We start from the raw sequence: 21616 nt of genomic DNA on the forward strand, positions 1-21616 counted from the left end.
ATGAACGGAATGATATAAGACTTCTAAAAGAGTACGAGTTATGTTTTTATCAGAATTTGAAGTTAAAAAGTATTTTGCTAATAAAGCTACTAAAACATAGTTACACAAAATATTTAATTAATTTTTTTAGATTGATTCCGGCAGGCCAACTGGTCATCAAAGGCGGATAGTTTTAAATTTATTTATATCAGTATCATATATAATAAATATGTAGTATTAGTCATATGTGAAGCATCATGGTAATATCATATGTAAGAGTATAATTATACAAAAAAAATATATTATTCTTTTTACTCAACTACATTGTGGCCATAAAATAACTTTTCCATTTTGGTGGCATCTGCAGCTAAAACGAATGAGCGAAATGAAACCACATTTCATATACAGACTGTGGAAAGGCATGAGAAGATGAATTCCGCAGAAAAAAAATAGTACCAAAAGTTGTCGATAGGTGAAGTACTGGCTCTGTAGGAGTACAATTATGAATAAATTCATGAAACTCGCAGAAAATAATCTTTTATTCGCCAATATTAAGGTTCCCTGGAAGCAATTTTCAATATTCAGACTGTCCCTGTGTACAACATATTGCATATGGTGTATGAAGTTCTCCCTGACAGTTTCGTTGCTCATAACAGCCCGTCTTTTGTTCTGCATCAAGACACGCAGGTTTGCTTAAAAAAAGACAGGGCATTACACTGTCTAGTGTAGAACAGTTTTACCAGTAAAGCATGTTGAGGTAATGCAGGGCCTATATTAAGAACACATCAACAATCAAGAACGAACTGCTAACAGGTCGTTTGCTCTTCTCTTTTTACAAGGAATGCATGGTGCTGTGTCACGCACGCACTAGGAATTTTGCATAATCCATCTTGATATGAAAATTTCCTCGTACGTGACAGCAACGCCAATATTTCTCCTAGCGGCACCTTTTGGCGATATTTTTTTTTCTTCTGTGGAATTCATCTCCCTATGCCTTCCACAGCCTGTATATGAAATGTAATTTCATTTTGTTTTAGTTGTAAATGCTGCCAAACAAGAAGTTATTTTATGACCACCCTGTATTTTATAATGTACTATCATCTTATAATTAACGTATTAAATATATTCATTACGAATCTTTAGACCTTTAAAATACTTGAATGTAATTTGAAATAATGTAAAACATCAAGCTTTCTATAGAACCTATTCCAAATAATAGCATCTTTTCTTTAATTATGATTATGAATTTAATTATGAAAGAAAACTGCATTTCAATAAATTTATGGTAACATAATTACAAGGAATTATTTAGATAGCTTTTTTTAGATGTTTCTCCAACTAGAAAAGTATTATTTAATCAGAAAACTACTGATGTAAAGATATTCTACAGCACAGACATTTTTTCCTTTTTTTTCCGACACTAGATGGCAGTTGATTTAATAATTAATTCATTTCTACATCATTATTTTTTATGCGAAGTTGTTTTCATTGAGTAACATATTAAGAGTCATGAATATCGCCAAATTAATTTGCCAAAAGCAGGTGAAAAAAGTAGGAGGGAGAAAAAAAATCGAGACTAATTCATTTACGCTTAGAAAAAAAGATACTCGAATGTAGTTTAGGTCGGTGTAAGAGGGTTAAAAAAAACTATAAATCCCATGTAACAAAGAACATTATCTGCATTTCGGTTCGTAAGTGGGGATAATTTTTTCTTATTTTTGTTCTTATGCAAAGACAGAATAAACTTAGATTAGCATATTTTTTTTGCTCCTTAGGCACTTTTATCCTCTTTTTTTCCCTTGCATTTTTCTGAAAGGATCCTTAGAAATTTAAGTGATTTTTTTTCTCTATCTGTAAGTGAATATTTTTCCACTGGTGTTTTGATGAAAAAATAATGCGATGTTTGCTTTGGTAGATTATAAAGCGTATATATGAATGGAGAAATATTTTAAAAGCCGGCGACAAAAATTTAGATTCAAATTAGAATTAATTATGTTTAATTTTCAAGATTCAAATTAGAATCTTCCATTATTTCTTTTGTAAATCATTAAATATTCTGTCTATTTAAATAAATGACACGTACTTTAATAACAGCTTATTTATGAAGTAAAAAAATTTTTAAGTATATTTTTCTTGCCTAGAAAAGTATATTTCTAGACTGTGTGTTGACATTATGAATTTCAAAATTATAATGATGTTAATTTAAGTTTCCTACAGTGCGCGAAAAAAGTATAAGGACAACATGTAATTGCATGAAAATATGCTTTATTTCCATTTCACCTAAATGAACTTTTTATATTTCTTACTTCTGCTGCATAATTTTGTGATTACACTCATACCACATAAAAAACATAATTTAGCTTCAAAATATTGATTTTACAAAATTTAACATTAAAGAAAATACGGAAAAAATTATAAGGACATGTTGTAAAATACTTAAAAAATGTTTCAATAATAAATAAAACTACCTTTTTTTTTCAATGACTTGAATAAGCCGAGGGGTCATAGATCCTGAAAGATCTTTTAAAATGTCCACAGATATTTTTTCCCAAGCGTCTTTGATAGCGACGACAAGATCTTGTGTACATTGATACTGTGTGCCGTTTTTATAAACTTCTCGGGTTAGAAGTCCCCATAAGTTTTCGATTGGATTAAGATCGGGACTTCTCGCCGGCCAATCAAGTAAATTTACAGAATTAGCTTCAAACCAGAGTTTTGCACACGTAGAAACGTGTATCGAAGCATTATCCTGCTGAAAAATATAATTCCCTGTAGTAATTAGTGGCGCTTCAGGTAACAAACTTTCTCCTAACATATCAAAATACCTGTCCGAATTCATTTTACGGTTAATAAATACAATTGAAGTGGTTCCATTTGCCGCAAAAGCGCCCCATACCATAACCGAGCCACCACCATATTGACGCCTGGAAAACACTTCCTTGGTCTTTCGCAGATCATACCAAAAATAACGAAAACCATCAGGTTCATCAAGATTGAACTTTTTTTTCGTCCGAAAAAATTACATCAGCCTACTTTTGACCAAGAGAAATGTATTTTTTGGCAAAGTAAACTCTTCTTTTCTTATGATGATTTGTAAGAGGGGGGCGTGACACTAATTTCCCATAAGAAAGTTGAGGATGTTTACTCAAAACATTTTGACATGGTAAACTCAAATTTTGTCTAACTTCATTTGCGGTTTCTCTTTTCTCGCAAGCTCTCCTTACAATCATTCTTTTTTGTCGACGAGTGAGAATTTCTGGTCTCCTCTGGTCTGGCTTTTTCATACCATACATCCCAGGATTTTTTAGAAAATTATAAATTTTAGATCTCTGGATTCTTTTTGAAATTTTCCATCCACTTAATCCACATTCTCGAAAAGCAACAATTTTTCCTTTTTCAGAGTCAGAAAGTTGAGTTCCTTTGGCCATCGTTTAAAAATTCACACTGAAAGTCACCGAGTGGGAAATTCTTTTCGAAAATGAATCTTTTAACTCGGAATTGTCATTTTATGCTTTCAAATATGCAAATTTTTAAATAATTATTGGAGAAAAAGCAATGTCCTTATACTTTTTTCCGTTTTCATTTAGATTTAAAAATCAAAATTTAAATTTTAGTAGATTTAAAATTGAAAATTTTAATTACTTTACGCATAAAATATTTTAGTTTTATTTCTATTTTTGCTGCAAAAATTTGCATACAATTCTGTAAACAAGGCTTCTAGATTTGGCGATTTTTCGCGTAATATAATTTTAATTATAATTTTTATAATTAAATAATTTTTCCCTTATAATTTTTTCGTGCACTGTAGTTTTAATGATATTTAAAAACAATTGATAATTTTTTTAGAGAAAAGTTTAAATTATTGCTTTAAAAAATATATTTCTAGATTATGTAACATTTTATGCAATCTAGAACTAATGTCACAAAGATGTGAAGAATCATTAAATAAACAATTAAATTTTTTTAGGATGAAGCAACAGCATCAGACTGAAAACTTACGCATAACTAATAGGACTAAGCTTTTATACACATATAGAATGTTCGAGAACAATCCAATTTGAATGTTTAAGAAAGATCTAGTATCTTCCAGAGCTTAGATAAACAATAGAGAACATTTTAAATAAAAGAATTCTAGTGTTCGGATCTTTGATTAGGATTCGAACCACGGATCAACAGAAATGAAATGCTTGGACAACTGAGAAATGGCGATTGTTACTTATTTTTTATTTGTGAGGCAACATATATTTAAAAGTTTTGTTTTTATGGAATAATGCCAGTTGGTGCTTCGTTTGTTCTTAAGAATTCGCATGGAACGTCATTTATTTCTGTCTTTAGTTCTCTTAAATTACCAAATAATTAAATTACTTTAACGGATTTGTGAAAAAAATGGCAGCATTCTTTCATTAATGGAATTCTTGAAATATTTGTCTACTGTTAACAATATTCGTTGAGAGAAAGTGAAGAAGCAAGCCTCGATTTTCAAAAAGGGCTACTTTTTTTTTATAAACAAGCATTGTATGAGTGGGTTTCCAGGAAAAAGACGTTGTGAAAGAGTTTTGAAATTTCTCCATGCGGTCTATCGCACTAATTTCTAAAATGTGGTTCTTATCTTTGTCGTCATGGAATAGTTTTATCCGTTTTGTCCCTTCCCAGTTCAGCCGAGTTGAGCTCTGGCATGCGAATCATGTCAGCTTGGCATTTCGAGTTAGATCGGGCATTAGAAAATTTTGCATTTTCTCCGAATTATTTTTATTGATTTTATTAATCTATAGATGGTAGCACATCATTGCTTTTTTTAATTAATGGATTAGAGTGCAAAAGTTGTAGAATCTATTTTTTAAGTAAGAATTTGTTGATAGCATTTGTTTGATTAAAAAAATAAAAGATTCGATTGTTTATATTGATGGTTTGAGTGTAGTCTTATGATTCTGGTTATGGCAAATCTGATTTAGATAATATTAAAGCAGTGGTAGATTTCAATATTTTGAGACCCTATGCAGTGCACTTTAGAAGGCTCATTTTTAATATATTTATGGTCTATTTCAGGTTAATTTTTTAAAAATTATTAACTTTGTGAATATGTATTTGTTTTTATTTATCATTTCAAACTTCCTGACATTTACGTTTATGCAAAATACTTTTGCAGATGCTCGGTTTTATAAATATTCTATTAAAAGGTGAAGCATCAGGCACTTATAAAAATATATTTATATAATTGATAAAAGCATAAATATTATCCGACTATTTCAACAACCATAGAAAAACAATAGAAAAATCAAGTTTATCTAATCCGTGCTTATGGCCCTTTTCTAGTCTAAAGACCCTAGGTAATCTAATCTGAAATCCACCACTGTATTGAAGATAAATATCATTTAGATATTGTTACATCACGTAAGCGAAAACCCACTGAAGCACCATCTGTGAAAAAGTTTGTAAAAAAGAGAGTTGAAAGCTGTATCCTGACACAAGCGACCGCACGAAACGACAAATAAAAGGGCTTACCTTTGCTGAAGATTTGTTTTTCACCTAAAATATACAGTCCACTTAATACGATGATACAAATATTTAAAAGTTATAATATTTTGATTTTTTTTTTCATTTTCTTCTGAAAACTAAAGAGATTCGGAATTCTAAACAATACTCGCCGTTGGACCAAAGCTACCCATAATTGCTTTGAAGCCTTTCTTGCCCTTATAGATGTGGCAATCCATCTCCACTTCATTTCGTATTCTTTGGGACTACTAGATTGAATTTTTTTTCCCAATTGTAATGAAACTATTTTGTAACATTTGAATTCTGGCGATGAAATTCATAAATTGGTTTGTAACAAAACAGAGCGCTGTATTGCTCAGTATTTGGCAAAACATTGAAGAAAGAGTTTGAAGCTCATAAATGATAGCGGATCACAAATAAATGAGATGACGATATTTTTAGCTATTTTCATGTCATAAGACATTAGGATAAAGTATAGATATCACGATAAAATATAAGACAGAGTGATGAGATAACAATCATTATACACATCAAAGTTCTTGCATTACGTTTCAATTACCTTGCGTAATTCCGAAAATCTAATTCATCAGGCTAGCAAAAAGCTAACTTTACTGTAATTTTTTATTTATTTTCCTTTAAATATCTTTTTTCTAATTACTTTTAGTCAAACTTTATTCTAATGGTATTGTCTTGTTAAAAAAAATTTTATAGAAAGAATTTAACTCGGGATAAATTGAGTTTGGAAAGGTTTTAAAAATCTGGCGCCACTTTTTTTCAGAAAGGCAGAAACATTGCAATAGCTTTGTTCTCGAGAAGATATTGAAAAAAAAAACCCCGAGGCTTCTAACTTTGATTAACAAAGGAAAATTATATGAAAAAAATGAGGAACAAATTTATCGAAAATCAGCAAACGTGTTGTAATCTTGGCTTTCAAGAAATTTTCCACAGTAAGACAAATTTGTATTTAACTTTATAAGAGTCAAAAAAATGAATTATACATTTGGATCTTTAGTAATTGAACCTCCAGTCTATGCCTAACATTTAATACAAAGTTTTGTTTTTTATATTACACAGTTAAATATTCTTATTTTATATAATTAGATTTCTACATTACAAAAGTATCGAATATGGCAACGAAATATGAAAATTAAAGATATAATACTAGGATAATAACTTTTTTTTATGAAATAAAAGTTTATTTTAACTGCATTTTTTTATAAAAGAATCGTCCTTAAAAAAAGTTCGAAACGACATATAACCACGAGAAGACCGAAACTGGCAGTTTCTTTGATCGTCAAAGAGAAGCCATTAGAAATATATCACGGTAGTTCTTTTATGGAGCTGAATCGCGAAAGAAATCCACTTTACTGATCTCTTTTTAATCGAGTGAGGCACGTGCTGTTTTCCCAGATCGTCTCACTTCAAAATGTTTATTTTTAGCATCAAAAAGATCACCTGATTTTTCATCTACTGTCTATTTTTTCTTTTCCCGGAAATATACAGAAATTGTGAAACCTTATCGTGGCCCACACGTGCAATGCGTAAGATTTAGAACACCTCTGATGTGATAGCACAAGAAATTGCTGAAATGTATTATAACATTTGATATCAGTTTAATCTCGAAGAAGGTAGATAGTTTGTAGACAGTGTTATTCCACGAAACAATAAATCTATAATTCTGAAATGTCCATTTATTTGTTTGTTGGGATCTTATAAAATTCCACACTCCTTACCGGATTTTAAAAAATTGGCATACATGCTCCTTCGCACCTAGAAGAGTTAACTGTGCTATTAAAAAATTTCCAAGACTCTCTAAAGGGGGGATGTAAATGGGGGTAAAACACAATGAGTTAAATTGATGAAATTTTTTATGGAATCTTCTGACAATTGTAGTTACATGGCAAATTTTGCTTTTAATCGGTGTGAAAAAAGATATTAAAAATACATATTCGATTTTGGGTTACTTGTGTATTATAGCCACATGCCAGCTAATAATCGCCAAAAAAAGTCATCAATGATCCCACGATAGATTCAATAAAAATGATAGTTTCACGCCAAGGATCTATATTTCGCCAAGGCCATGCAAGGTATTGGCAGCCTTTCCTTAAGTTCACAATTTTATACGGGGGGGGGGGGTAATCTTTTTCAGTGAATATTTGTATATTCTATTTGACATTATTTCTTCATAAATAACAATATTTCATTAAAAAAGTCGGTTAATAAGTTATTCCAAACAATTTTATTTACAGTTACTCTTAACTTGTGAGACATTTTTCGAAACATTGACCCATTATAGGATAATACCTTTTTTTTACACCTTAAAAATAAGTCGTGAATAGAGAAAGTGTGAGATCAATGCTAAAAAGTCGTGAATAGAGAAAGTGTGAGATCAATGCTAAAAAGTCGTGAATAGAGAAAGTGTGAGACCAATGCTACAAAGTCGTGAATAAAGAAAGTGTGAGATGAGATCAATGCTAAAAAGTCGTGAATAGAGAAAGTGTGAGATCAATGCTAAAAAGTCGTGCATAGAGAAAGTGTGAGATCAATGCTAAAAAGTCGTGAATAGAGAAAGTGTGAGATCAATGCTAAAAAGTCGTGAATAGAGAAAGTGTGAGACCAATGCTAAAAAGTCGTGAATAAAGAAAGTGTGAGATGAGATCAATGCTAAAAAGTCGTGAATAGAGAAAGTGTGAGATCAATGCTAAAAAGTCGTGAATAGAGAAAGTGTGAGACCAATGCTACAAAGTCGTGAATAAAGAAAGTGTGAGATGAGATCAATGCTAAAAAGTCGTGAATAGAGAAAGTGTGAGATCAATGCTAAAAAGTCGTGAATAGAGAAAGTGTGAGACCAATGCTACAAAGTCGTGAATAAAGAAAGTGTGAGATGAGATCAATGCTAAAAAGTCGTGAATAGAGAAAGTGTGAGATCAATGCTAAAAAGTCGTGAATAGAGAAAGTGTGAGACCAATGCTACAAAGTCGTGAATAAAGAAAGTGTGAGATGAGATCAATGCTAAAAAGTCGTGAATAGAGAAAGTGTGAGATCAATGCTAAAAAGTCGTGAATAGAGAAAGTGTGAGACCAATGCTACAAAGTCGTGAATAAAGAAAGTGTGAGATGAGATCAATGCTAAAAAGTCGTGAATAGAGAAAGTGTGAGATCAATGCTAAAAAGTCGTGAATAGAGAAAGTGTGAGACCAATGCTACAAAGTCGTGAATAAAGAAAGTGTGAGATGAGATCAATGCTAAAAAGTCGTGAATAGAGAAAGTGTGAGATCAATGCTAAAAAGTCGTGCATAGAGAAAGTGTGAGATCAATGCTAAAAAGTCGTGAATAGAGAAAGTGTGAGATCAATGCTAAAAAGTCGTGAATAGAGAAAGTGTGAGACCAATGCTAAAAAGTCGTGAATAAAGAAAGTGTGAGATGAGATCAATGCTAAAAAGTCGTGAATAGAGAAAGTGTGAGATCAATGCTAAAAAGTCGTGAATAGAGAAAGTGTGAGACCAATGCTACAAAGTCGTGAATAAAGAAAGTGTGAGATGAGATCAATGCTAAAAAGTCGTGAATAGAGAAAGTGTGAGATCAATGCTAAAAAGTCGTGAATAGAGAAAGTGTGAGACCAATGCTAAAAAGTCGTGAATAAAGAAAGTGTGAGATGAGATCAATGCTAAAAAGTCGTGAATAGAGAAAGTGTGAGATCAATGCTAAAAAGTCGTGAATAGAGAAAGTGTGAGACCAATGCTACAAAGTCGTGAATAAAGAAAGTGTGAGATGAGATCAATGCTAAAAAGTCGTGAATAGAGAAAGTGTGAGATCAATGCTAAAAAGTCGTGAATAGAGAAAGTGTGAGACCAATGCTACAAAGTCGTGAATAAAGAAAGTGTGAGATGAGATCAATGCTAAAAAGTCGTGAATAGAGAAAGTGTGAGATCAATGCTAAAAAGTCGTGAATAGAGAAAGTGTGAGACCAATGCTACAAAGTCGTGAATAAAGAAAGTGTGAGATGAGATCAATGCTAAAAAGTCGTGAATAGAGAAAGTGTGAGACCAATGCTACAAAGTCGTGAATAAAGAAAGTGTGAGATGAGATCAATGCTAAAAAGTCGTGAATAGAGAAAGTGTGAGATCAATGCTAAAAAGTCGTGAATAGAGAAAGTGTGAGACCAATGCTACAAAGTCGTGAATAAAGAAAGTGTGAGATGAGATCAATGCTAAAAAGTCGTGAATAGAGAAAGTGTGAGATCAATGCTAAAAAATCGTGAATAGAGAAAGTGTGAGACCAATGCTACAAAGTCGTGAATAAAGAAAGTGTGAGATGAGATCAATGCTAAAAAGTCGTGAATAGAGAAAGTGTGAGATCAATGCTAAAAAGTCGTGCATAGAGAAAGTGTGAGATCAATGCTAAAAAGTCGTGAATAGAGAAAGTGTGAGATCAATGCTAAAAAGTCGTGAATAGAGAAAGTGTGAGACCAATGCTAAAAAGTCGTGAATAAAGAAAGTGTGAGATGAGATCAATGCTAAAAAGTCGTGAATAGAGAAAGTGTGAGATCAATGCTAAAAAATAATTTCCTTTCATTATACAAATTTTTCTAAATAAACTCAGTCTCCCTGCATTGAAAACTTTTTTTTATCTTTAATGCTTAATTACTCTGAAAAACAATTATATCACCAAAGATGAATATCTTTCTCCATTATATAATTGTGACGATGCGAGCTGTATGATTTGTATTTATTTCTAAAGAAACGGACACCTCAAACATAAGGATGAGTAGTAGGCAGAGAAGTAAAAGGGAAATTACTTTCCTGGTGATTGCAGCAATGGTTGTGGGGTTGAGATGCACGCATATTCGATGACGCGAAGCACTCACTTCGAATTGCATAGATGCATGGGCTGCTGAAAGCCATTTTCTGATTAATGATAGTACCTATGTCGCTATTCGCTCCAAGCCAGTAATTAACCTTCGGCCTTGCAAGGTTACCTAAGAGCAACATGTGCTTCCTTTGGCTCTTATGACAAATCTATAACTCCACATGCTTTACATGGACATTGTAAGCATGCATTCGTGCACAGATTTTTGAGTAAAAATTTAGATAAATGGATTAAAATAAATTTCTAAGAAATTATTAAATAAAAATAAAACAAGTAATTCATTTAAATAGAGTTCTAAGAACATGTAAATATACTATACGCCTTCTACTTACTTAATATGTGCACTCAAAAATTTTTTTTACTTTAGCTTTTTACCATTTGCGAATTAAAGTTTTCAGATATATCGTACGATTTAGAATCAGATCGATTGATATAATTTTGTATTTGTAAAATTGCTTCTGACTTATTATTCTTTCTACGATAAGATACTTAATACAAAAAATTAAATGTTCGATTGCTTTTAGTAAAAAATCCCAAATTGTAATTAAAAACTTCGATCACAAATTAAAAAAGGAGGTGATATAGCATCAGAAACTACAACAAATAACGTTTATTTGTGGGAAAGCAAACCAAAAGCTTATAAACACAGAAATCTACTGTTTATTAAGTCATGATTTTAAGTGTGTACATCCTACAATGCCAATAATAAAAATTCAAAAGGATTTTCGATTTTCCGTATTTATTTGTGGCCTTTTTTCGGTCATGTTTCGGAATACTCATAGTTACTCATTTTCGCAGATAATCGAGCGTTTACTAAACTTTGAATAGAATATAAAGTTGTTAATTTCTTTTCCTGAAGAATTAAAGTATTTTTTTCTCACGTTTTCAGAGTATAAACTATAATCGTCTGACATATAAAAAAAAATTCTCATGATGTTTTTATGATGAAAGTGACATTTTTAAACATCTTTTTTAGTTGAAATATTCAGGTATGATTTATATTTCAATACTGAATATGTTTTTACTTGTATCAAAAAGTGAAAAGAAAAAGTGCGGAAACCATCATAGGCTTGCCATAATAGCTGATTAAAAATCGAAAACACATAAATTCTAGAAACAGAGACATCAGAATAGAAATTTTGCTCAAAAACCATACTCAGTTGTAATAGAGTAGTAAATTTTAAAATATATTTTAATCAATTTTAATCGAATTATTAATTTTTCAATGAAAATCGAATTAAAGACTATTGTAATAAAATTTGAAAATTCTCGTTGATATTTTATTAAAAAGTATACGATAAAATTAAGTATAGAAAAAAACTAGGAAATTTATATTTCAATTATAATAAAAAATATGCTGTTACAGCCCAAATAAAGTCATGTATTTTTTAGCAAGCGAAACATGCGAAGAAAAGGCTTTTAAATAGCATTCAGTATTTAAAGGTTATTAATTTGTTAGCCTTAAAAGCAATTTTTTTAAAAAAAAAATTAACTTTTTATTTTATAAGATTGGAAAATGTGAAACTAATGAAATCAATATACTACAAATTAATAATTTTACAGCATGCCAATTAAAAAGTACATGTACTATGAAATAAAATCGGAAATGAAAATGCTATTTTGGAGTTCATGCCCAAAAGCAGTAATTTTTTAAATCTTAATTTCAGCGTTATAAAACACATGCTATTGAATGTTTTGATGAATGAATTTTGTCATAGCACTAAAAACTTTGTAATAGAATACGTATTAAATTGAAGTTTTAAAAGTTATTTATACTAATAATAAGGATTATTGTATGCGTGTGTGAGTGTGTTGGTGTTTACAGGACAGACCGTTTGATCTACAGCAACCAAATTTGATTATATATATAATTGAAAGGCGGAAAAGTGAACCTCTAACCGATGTTTATAAAATTTTTATTAACTAAAAATTGAGTGAAATTTTGATGTTTTTTCCACTTTAACTTTCGAAAATAGCACAGCACAAAAGATTTTTTTTATATATAATTTTAAAATTAAAAAAAACATCTTTTCTTTGATTGTAGCTTAACATGTATGGAATTAAATTTTTTTTTTTATTCAATTGAAAAAAATGATTTTTGTGCCTAATTTCCTACAACAGCCCAAAGAAACAAACCATTTTAATTGTTTCCATCAAATAAGTAATCACTGGATTTTTTACCATAATTAAAAGCCAAAGAAAAAGGATTCTTTTTAATATTGGTGTAATTTCAAGTCGAATAAAAAAGTGAAGTTATAATACCGAATAATTTAAAACATGGATGAGCGGAAATTTTTTTTTAATTGCACTTTTATGTTGTGGACTGGTTTCCGTTAGATATGTTCATGTACACAATGAAAAAAACATGTGTAAGATAATTAAAATAACAGAATTTGAAATGTGAGCGGAAACTAGGACATGAAGTTATACTTAAATGAATTAAAGGAAATTAAATATAACCACTATCTCTGGCAAACTAGCTATTGTCAAGGCGGACAAATTAAAAATTAAGAAAATGAAATTGATATCATTGGAAAAGACATTTTTTTAAGTTTTAAGATAATTAAAATATTTTTAGACAGATAAGAATTTCGGAAGATGTGAACATCTATTTCTAAAGACAAATCATAGAGATTACCCATTTGACATTAGCCAAGCCTATGTCTATGTTAGACTAAACTTTCTATTTGGCACCTAATTCTATCATCTTGATTTTTTTTACACTTTATTTTCTGTAACTGAATTGAAATTTCAATGATACATAAGTCCTCCTCAGTTCTAATAATATTTTGAAGTTCTATTCATTAGCTAAATGAAATACAAAAACATTCAATAAAGTAATCAGAAACGTTTATAAGATGATTTGTACACATTTGATTGCTGCCATTTGACAATAAGTAATATGAATGATTTCTGTGCCATTTATGTTAGCATAACATATAAATAGAAAAGGAAAGATGCGATGTCCTCTATTTTTTGCATCTTTGTGTTATTCGATGGTCAGGGTGCTAAAAATACATCATGCTGATTTTTATAACATGTAATAAGATTTGTCTACACAATTAAACCTCTCCAGGCGAAAGACGATAAAATGAAAAAAGAATCAGATGTTGACACATAAAATTCCATTATCGGCAACATTCTAACATAAAAGAGCACTCTACCTTCTTCCTTAGTCTGCACGTGCCTCAGCTGGGAGGGTTCGCTGAGGCCAACCCCATTCTCGGCTAGCACCTGCACCGAATACGATGTGCCCGGATGGAGTCCCTCCAGGTAGGTGGACGTTTCGCTGCCTCCCAGGACCACCTGATGTAGCTGTTTGCCGGTCACTCCTAAAAGGAAGGAGAAATTGTTACCAGAGAGCATTGTTATAAAACATGTATGTGTTTCACAGTTGACAGGATACTTGCATGGTGACTTGATTATTTGATTCAGGAGGTTCGAATTATAAAATATTAACAATTTGATATAAGATCATACGATAAAATGAAGTTATTCAAGACGATTTAATTGGCCACAAACCACAGATATAAAGTAAAATTTTCCAAATTTAAATTACGAATGCCTGTTTGTTAATCAGCATTTATTATTTTTAAAATAAATTTTTATTGTATATTTTTAAGCACTGACTACTTTTTTGCTAACAAATTTTTAAGCAAAAGGCTTGCTGTAAATTCAAATATTTTAAGATTTGGGAACTTTCATTATCAAACCAAATCTCTTTGTTTTCCTCTCTTCAAAAATTTTCTTAAAATTCGGTCTTTTATGAATTTTGAAGCTTTAAATAAATGAATAACAAAATTAATTAATTAATTTAATGCTTACCGAATTTACATACATTTATGCATTTCAATGAGCTGCATTTTATTTTTGAAATAAATGGTGCATATTTTTATTTTCTTGTATATAAAATATACAAACTACACTTTTAAATAAAATATAAAATATAATATATATAAGAATTTTATATAAAATTTTATTGTATATAAAATATGAACTACACTTTTCAGACCTCCGAGTCTGATAAACATATTTTGGTATTATATTTGTCTGTGAATACAGTAATAGCTAGATGGATGAAATTTTGTATGTCTTTATGCCAAATTTGGAGATTTCCATTCTCAAGTTTGTAGGATCTCATCATTCGGCTCCTAAAGGTTTTGTCGCCAAAATTCCTATTAATTTTTGAATTTCCCAACTTGTCGCCAAAATGGTCAAATTCGTCGCCAAGGCGCCAAATGACAGCCAAGTTTGTTACCAAGGGTTGAATCCGATCCAAGTTTGTCACTGACTCAGCATCTGTTCTTTATCCATTCGAGCTTTATGTAAAACTGTTTTCCTTACGTTGAAACTAACAGCACAGTGAAGAAACATTACAAATTTTTAAAAGTATGGTAGGAAAGAACAATAAGCAAATTTTTCTACAAAATCACAAAATTAATTACTTCTATCACCCAATGTGATGAACAAGATAAGAAATATAGTTCAAGTAGAAAATTGATCTCTACTGTGAACTATATAACTTATCTCTCATCATGAGTGATTCAATTTAAGTAACGGAAATTAGATAGCTGATAAAAATGGATGTTTCAAAATAAATCTGAAACTATAAAAAAAACTTTTTTATTTATTTATTAAACTAGAAATCACAAAACCAACGACATCAGAGACAACCGTTAAATCATACATTTCGGAAACGTATGAAAATTTTTTTTTAATGTCTCTCAATTTACGTTTTAAATTTAAAGTTGACTTAGAAAAGAACAGCAGAGGGTCCCTGACGAACTACTGGATAGTTCATGCTATTCATTTCCCACTGCAGTCAGTGTGTTTTAGAAGACAATGCATCCTACCGAACAATCAGCGAGTACTACTTGGGTCCACTTTTGCTCACCTACTCCAATATGTCACCTATTGGTGAATCGGGATAGTTGAATTTACATTTCATATAAATAATACAACAATCTTTTATGTCTCGCTGTTTTAATGTTCTTGCTTTATAAAAAAAATAACCAGATTTTTCGTATTTTCATCGCTTTATATTCATTTTGAGATATTTTCTAATTTTTTGTGCGCAGGGCATCTTGATTGTAAAGAAGAAAGTCATTCAACCTCCTATCTGCTGATTCTGCTATAGATTTTGGAAAATACTTACCAGCCAACGACACGATGAATGCATTAAGATCAAGGGTTAAGGTATAGAGTATGATGTTTTTTATTCATTGTTAAAACTTGACTTTTGCAGAACAGCCCAACATAGAAAACATAATTTGTGCCTTCATTTCTATGTGATTAAAATATTTTAATTGAGTCAAAAATTAACGTCTAGCGCTGAAAAGTTATACATAAAGGGTGTCCCAAAACTAACGCAAGATTTGAATTTGTCACCATTCGTGCAGTAAAGTGTTGTCAACCCTATTATAAAACCATTTGACAGCTAATAGTTAAGGGTTAGTAAAATGGAGCGTTAGACGATAAAACAATGTGTTTTCATTGTTGAACAATATCTAAAAAAAAAAATGAAAGTCTGGTGGCCACAGTTCGAAATTTTGATAATTAGCCCCCTAGACCGTGTGATTTAACACTATTGGATATCACATCAATGACTTTAATCTTTCGAAATGACAATATACTGAGTATATGCATATTTAGTTAATGATTGTATAGTTAATGATAACATATCAGTAAAGTTTCCTGAGAGTATATACACATTTAGATAATGATTGTATATTCATATCATATCCTGGTATAACTGCACATTTTTAATCTGTCTTTCGCACCTAATAGTAATTGTATCGTTAATTATAAGCGATCTGGTTTCCTAAAACTTCTGAAAAAAATGTGTAAGCCCTTCATCGTGAAACACGGACACCTATTAAGACGTAAACGGATATTCTTTGTATTTTAATTCATTTTTATCTGCCATGGTTATCATTTGATAAATTATGCATCATGGTTTGCATTTACACCTCTACAAAAATATATTTAAATGTGTCAAGAGATAAAATTACCATTGACCATATAATTCCATTCACTACCTAACTAAACTTTGCCTGCCGCTTTAGATGTTTACCCCACTGTCGTTATGTTTTCGATTGTAATAATGATGAAACATATTTTCCTATTCTCTCTTGGTCAAACAGCAAACCCCTAGTATATACATATGGTATTTAGACTTATATCTGCTTATGCAAAACAGAATTTTTTTTTTATGTGCCGCTCCAGCGTTTAAAGTTTTTTAATCAAATAATATTCTGCATAATATTTCAAAATGGAAATGAATTTAAAAAAATAAAGGGCAGAAATTCTTCCCCGCAGTTTCCTTTTTCATATTATTTTTTTAAAATTTAAACAATAAAAGATTTAATATGCATGAAAAAAAGAGCACTCTGACCTTTAAGTGCTAAAACTATCTTTCTAAATGAAATGAGATGGAATATATCCAAAATAAAACGAATTATTTATGAGAGCATTCCTTAAATGGAATTTCTTTCAACGCATCTATCATCGAATAAAGTATCTTTTTTAAAAATCTCTCTTTCCCTTCATACACAAGAGACTTTAAATCACCATAGTAAATTCAAGCTTCACTATCCGGCAGCAAACATTCTCATTCAGCCAATTTTTCAGACCGAATTATTTTAAACTCAATAAAAAGCGAATCTTTCAGCGTCGGGCGACTTTCTTGAAAGAAATTTTTCTCGAATAAAAAGCCAGTGGGATGGATATAAATAGAGAGAGCTTGGAAGACATCCTATTCTGAATAGATACTGCAGTTCGAAATGCCGTGAAAGAAGCAGCGTTCCCAAGAAAAGGAAGCTGTCACCTTCAGGTGTTTGCGCTTCGTCAAATTTCCTCTTTCATATGCTAATGGCGGATTTTCGGGCGAGCTTGCTGATTGGCCCCCGGGATATTTGACTAAAGCCCCCGGATGAAAAGAATTAGGGGAGAAATGGGGAAAGATTGTCCAGGTTATTTGTTGGGCGCTTTAGGAGATTATTTTTTATTTTATATCTTCCGGAAAATGGAATTCTTCGACCAAAAAGAAAAGGTCGTTTGCGTGTGTGTTTACATTGAGTTTTGTATTCTTTATTTCGCTTTCTTGGCTGAGATTTGGCTTTGTTTGTTTGCTTTGCTCTTAAAGATTGGCGGGAATGGAATAAGTAGTATTGTGAATAGATTAATACGACTTTATGGAAAGTTTGACAAGTGTGAGGAATATTTATTTATTTATGCATGAATACGTCGCTTTCTTTCAGTAAGTTAGATATCAGTTAATCTATATTTATGTTCAATTCGATTTGCAAAGTTCAATATGAAATGGTTATGTTTTCTGAATATTACCGCCAGATTTTAGAAATATTAACTTTTCACTTCTACCACGGGAAAGGAGATTCATTTTAATTTTTGGAAAAAATCCAAACAGGAAAACAACGAAAAATTCACTATGGAGGACGAGAAGGAAAGAAATGTAATTAAAATTGTTGACTCTTATGTTAAAATTTTCTTGGAGATTAGATAACAGCACTTGAAAGACCGAGCTTCACTCGACAGTTTTTCTTTCCCTTTTTTTTTTTCTTTTTGTAATATTTTTTTTTGGAGAAAATATTTAGATACGAATCACATACATTTGAATATTTTTCGATCTTAACAGCATATAAACTGGTCATTTAAGTAAAAAAAAATCATGATGCACCTAGTTTAGTATGTTATTCGAATTGGTTAACAATTTAAAGGGCCATTTTTTTTCTAGTCATATTATGTTAAAATATTTTTAGGCTTGAAATTAGAATAAGAAAAGGGATTCATTTAGCTTATTAGATAAATTTAATTTGATTCATTAATTAATTTGGTTAATTAATAATTAAGTGACAAACCAAGACACATCATTTTGTGTGAGATAAAGAACTAAAGCATCTAAGTTTCTGTCTTTCTAAAACAATTTGTCAGAACTTATGCCAACCTACATAATTTCATACAAAGATTGATAAATTTGGTGGGAAGCATACTTCCCACGGCCTTAGAAAGGGTTAACAGAATAATTGCATTGTTGTTATTGGATGTGAGCCGAACGTATTTGTATTCGGATAATATCATATAGTGCTATTTCACACAATTTTGTGGTACCAGTAGATTATCATTTTATAGCAGCAATGCAAGTACCATAAAACTGACGAACTGGCGCTATATGACATTGTCAGCATGACAGCAGATAGAAAAAGGTTCTAATAGTTAGTTTGTGGGGTTTTTTTTTGTGTATGTGAAAAATTGCATACTTTTCAGGAAAGACATTTATATAGATAAACTTAAAAAGAAAACCTTATATAAATATAAAATTTTATCAAAATCGTTAGATCCGTTTAAGAGATACACGAAATAATTTTTTTTATATAAATAAAAATTGCTCGTTTAAAGTTATAAGATATCTAATGGCATGGGCGAATATTTTTGTTATGTTTGCTATGTTGGTTGTAAGAATCTCCTAATGGAAAGTTCTGACGATGCTAACTCTGAAAGCATCTAACCAATAAATTTTGTTAGCAAAGGAATACCAGATTATTCATTCTAAAAACTAAAAACCTTTGATTTTTCATTTCGATTCCAGAGCCGAAAAAATGAATAATGAATATTGAAAATAAAAAGAAAGAAAGAAAGGGAATTGTGTGTGTGAAATGTCAAAGGAACGTCATTAAAATATTTTCTAATAATTTTACTGTTTTTATTATAGACTAATTAATCTACATGAGTCGCATAAAGGATGTCCTATTAAGCATATAGTAAATATTGCTAAAAAGCATTTTTTAGATTCCAAATTCTTTAATGTTAAATCAATTTAATTTTGATTCAACATGAACTTTTATCATAAGAAAGATTAAATGAACTAATCCAGGATGTTTAATTTAAAACAGACATTTTTTAAACTTGGATAATTGTTTTTCTACGTGATCCGAATGAAGTCCCAACAAATCCCGAATGAATGATTACTTTATATGCAGAGAACATTTAGGGTAGGAGATCTGACTTCTAATTTATTTTACTTGAAATTAGTTACTTTAACTAAAGTATTTTGGAATTAAATCTAATTAATTTTTCCCCATCAGCAACTATAAACAAATTCTGGACAATTTAGGGTAATTTAGGACAATTTGATTGTCTCGGCTAATCTGGGACACACGAACAAAGAATAGGAATGCTGTAAAAAATTCATCTCAAGTTCAGCATGTTTTCATTCAAAGCGAGGCTTAATTTTCTTTAGGAAACAAACTTTTACCAATAACTTTATTCTCAACAAATCACCTACGGTGACTTGCTGGTTCGTCGGGAAAAATGGTTGCGTGTAATTTCAATTAAATGCATAACTCGATGGATATGATTTCTTCAAAGAACTATTTTAAGTCATAAAACTGTGATAGACATTAAAAACGTTCTATTTTACTAGCCTTACACACATTCTATTCATTGTTACACACATTCTATTCATTGTATTATGAGGGAAACCTCATAATACATGCAAATACCATGAGAAAAAGTAATTTTCTTTCTTATCTCCACTGTATTGTAAATACACTTTCTTATTCCCAAGTAAACTACATAATTATTAAACAAAATTCTTTCTTTCTTATCTTTCAATGATGGAAAAAATCCTACGAATAAACATTTGATGAAACAATGATAAAGCTGAATGTTTTGTTCAAAACTAAGCAAAAAAATATTTTAATAAATCTGACGAAATTCAAGAAAAATTTACACAACTGGTGTAAATAAAAAGGCAATTAAATGTTTATTAAATAATGAAAAAACAGTTTTGTTCAATAATATTTTCGGGAGTAATCGCGGAAAAAGGCCAAAATCACACATAATTTTTAATTAATTTAGATTATTATAAAAACTTTTTTGAAAAGTTTCGAGGAATGCATTTACATCTTCTCAAATATATATATGCCAAATTTGGTAGTTCTAATTCAAACAGTTTGAGCACCAGTTCGAGTTCAACCTGTTGAGCACCAACTTAAACAAATAAATGTTCTTCTTTTTTATTAACTAATGGAATATGGAGATCAATTGGTTCATCAAGGATACTAGTTACATTTCATGCTAATTATGTACTTTAAATATAACTTCATATTTACAATTCCGTCAAATTGCTAGACATTAAAGCCATGCTATTTTAATACTTTTGCAAATGTCATGTTTATTGTATATGTTATGGCCAAAGCCCGAAGTTCGGCCAGTTCGCGAATTGGCTGGCCAACTCGCGTTTTGGCCAAAGTCCGAAGTACTTGCAATTAATATTATATATTCTACTTTGGCTGGCCATTTCGCGAAGTGGCTGGGTATCCTTGGCCAAAACCGATGGGTGGTAATGGTAGATTGGCCCGATGTGATAATGGTAGATTGACCGGAGGCAGCACGTTAAACAGAATACTTAAAAATAAGTAAAATGTACTCATTCTTGAGTACTTCGGGTTATTATAATACCTCCGAGTACAATAGACTTAAATTTTAGAAATGTATGTACTCAATTTTTGAATACGTACACGGATTCGAATACGAGTATGTATTTTTCTAAATCTGCAGAAATTATGCAAACCTTAATTTTCAAAACGAAATCTCGACTGACATGGTTGGACCAGAGAGATTCGAACGCAGACCGTTCAATCTGCAGCCCAATTCGCTGCCAACTATTCTAATTCTCGCAAGAATGGTGTATTCAAAGAAATGTTTTAAGGGTGATCGTAAATCTTTTTTTGCCCCATAGACCTAATGCTAAATTTTTCAGATTACATTCTCTTCCGAAATATCGATTCATAAAATACGAACTTTTTTGCAAAGGAAAAACAATATTAAGAGTAAATTAAAATGAATATAATGATATTTATGTAAAAAATATATTGTAGGTGAAATTCGACAGATGGCGCCAACAAAGAAATGTCTTTAAATAATATTAACAACAAAACTATTTTTCCTCCATATTTGTTTTAATTAGCCCTTATATTTGCTATTTGCCTTTCCAAAAATATTCATATTTTTTGAAGCGATGTTTCAGGAGGAAATGTGATCAGAGATCTTTAACATTAAGTTAACAATGGAATAGTAAAGACTAAGGATCACCTTTAAAGGTAGTTGGCAAATTGAGTACTCAATTTGCCTTTGTATTCATACACGATTTGAAGGGCGCAAATCTAATTTTCTTCACGCTATCACGTTGTCACAGCATATACGTTCACTGAATTATTTCTGTTATGCTTTAATATGAGAACAGAATAACATGAGAT

General features: G+C 30.7%; 1 protein-coding gene across 1 annotated transcript in view; it reads right to left on the bottom strand.

Moving 5' to 3' along the window:
* The window catches only part of LOC129966265 (cell adhesion molecule Dscam2-like), a 217908-nt gene that overhangs the window by 21628 nt on the left and 174664 nt on the right, over nt 1-21616 (bottom strand). The window contains exon 8 of the mRNA XM_056080679.1: nt 13505-13672. Within this exon, the coding sequence (XP_055936654.1) occupies nt 13505-13672 (168 nt within the window). The remainder of the gene's footprint in view (nt 1-13504; nt 13673-21616) is intronic.

The sequence above is a fragment of the Argiope bruennichi genome, chromosome 4 (genome assembly GCF_947563725.1).
Source record: "Argiope bruennichi chromosome 4, qqArgBrue1.1, whole genome shotgun sequence".
NCBI classification, from domain to species: Eukaryota; Metazoa; Arthropoda; class Arachnida; order Araneae; family Araneidae; genus Argiope; species Argiope bruennichi.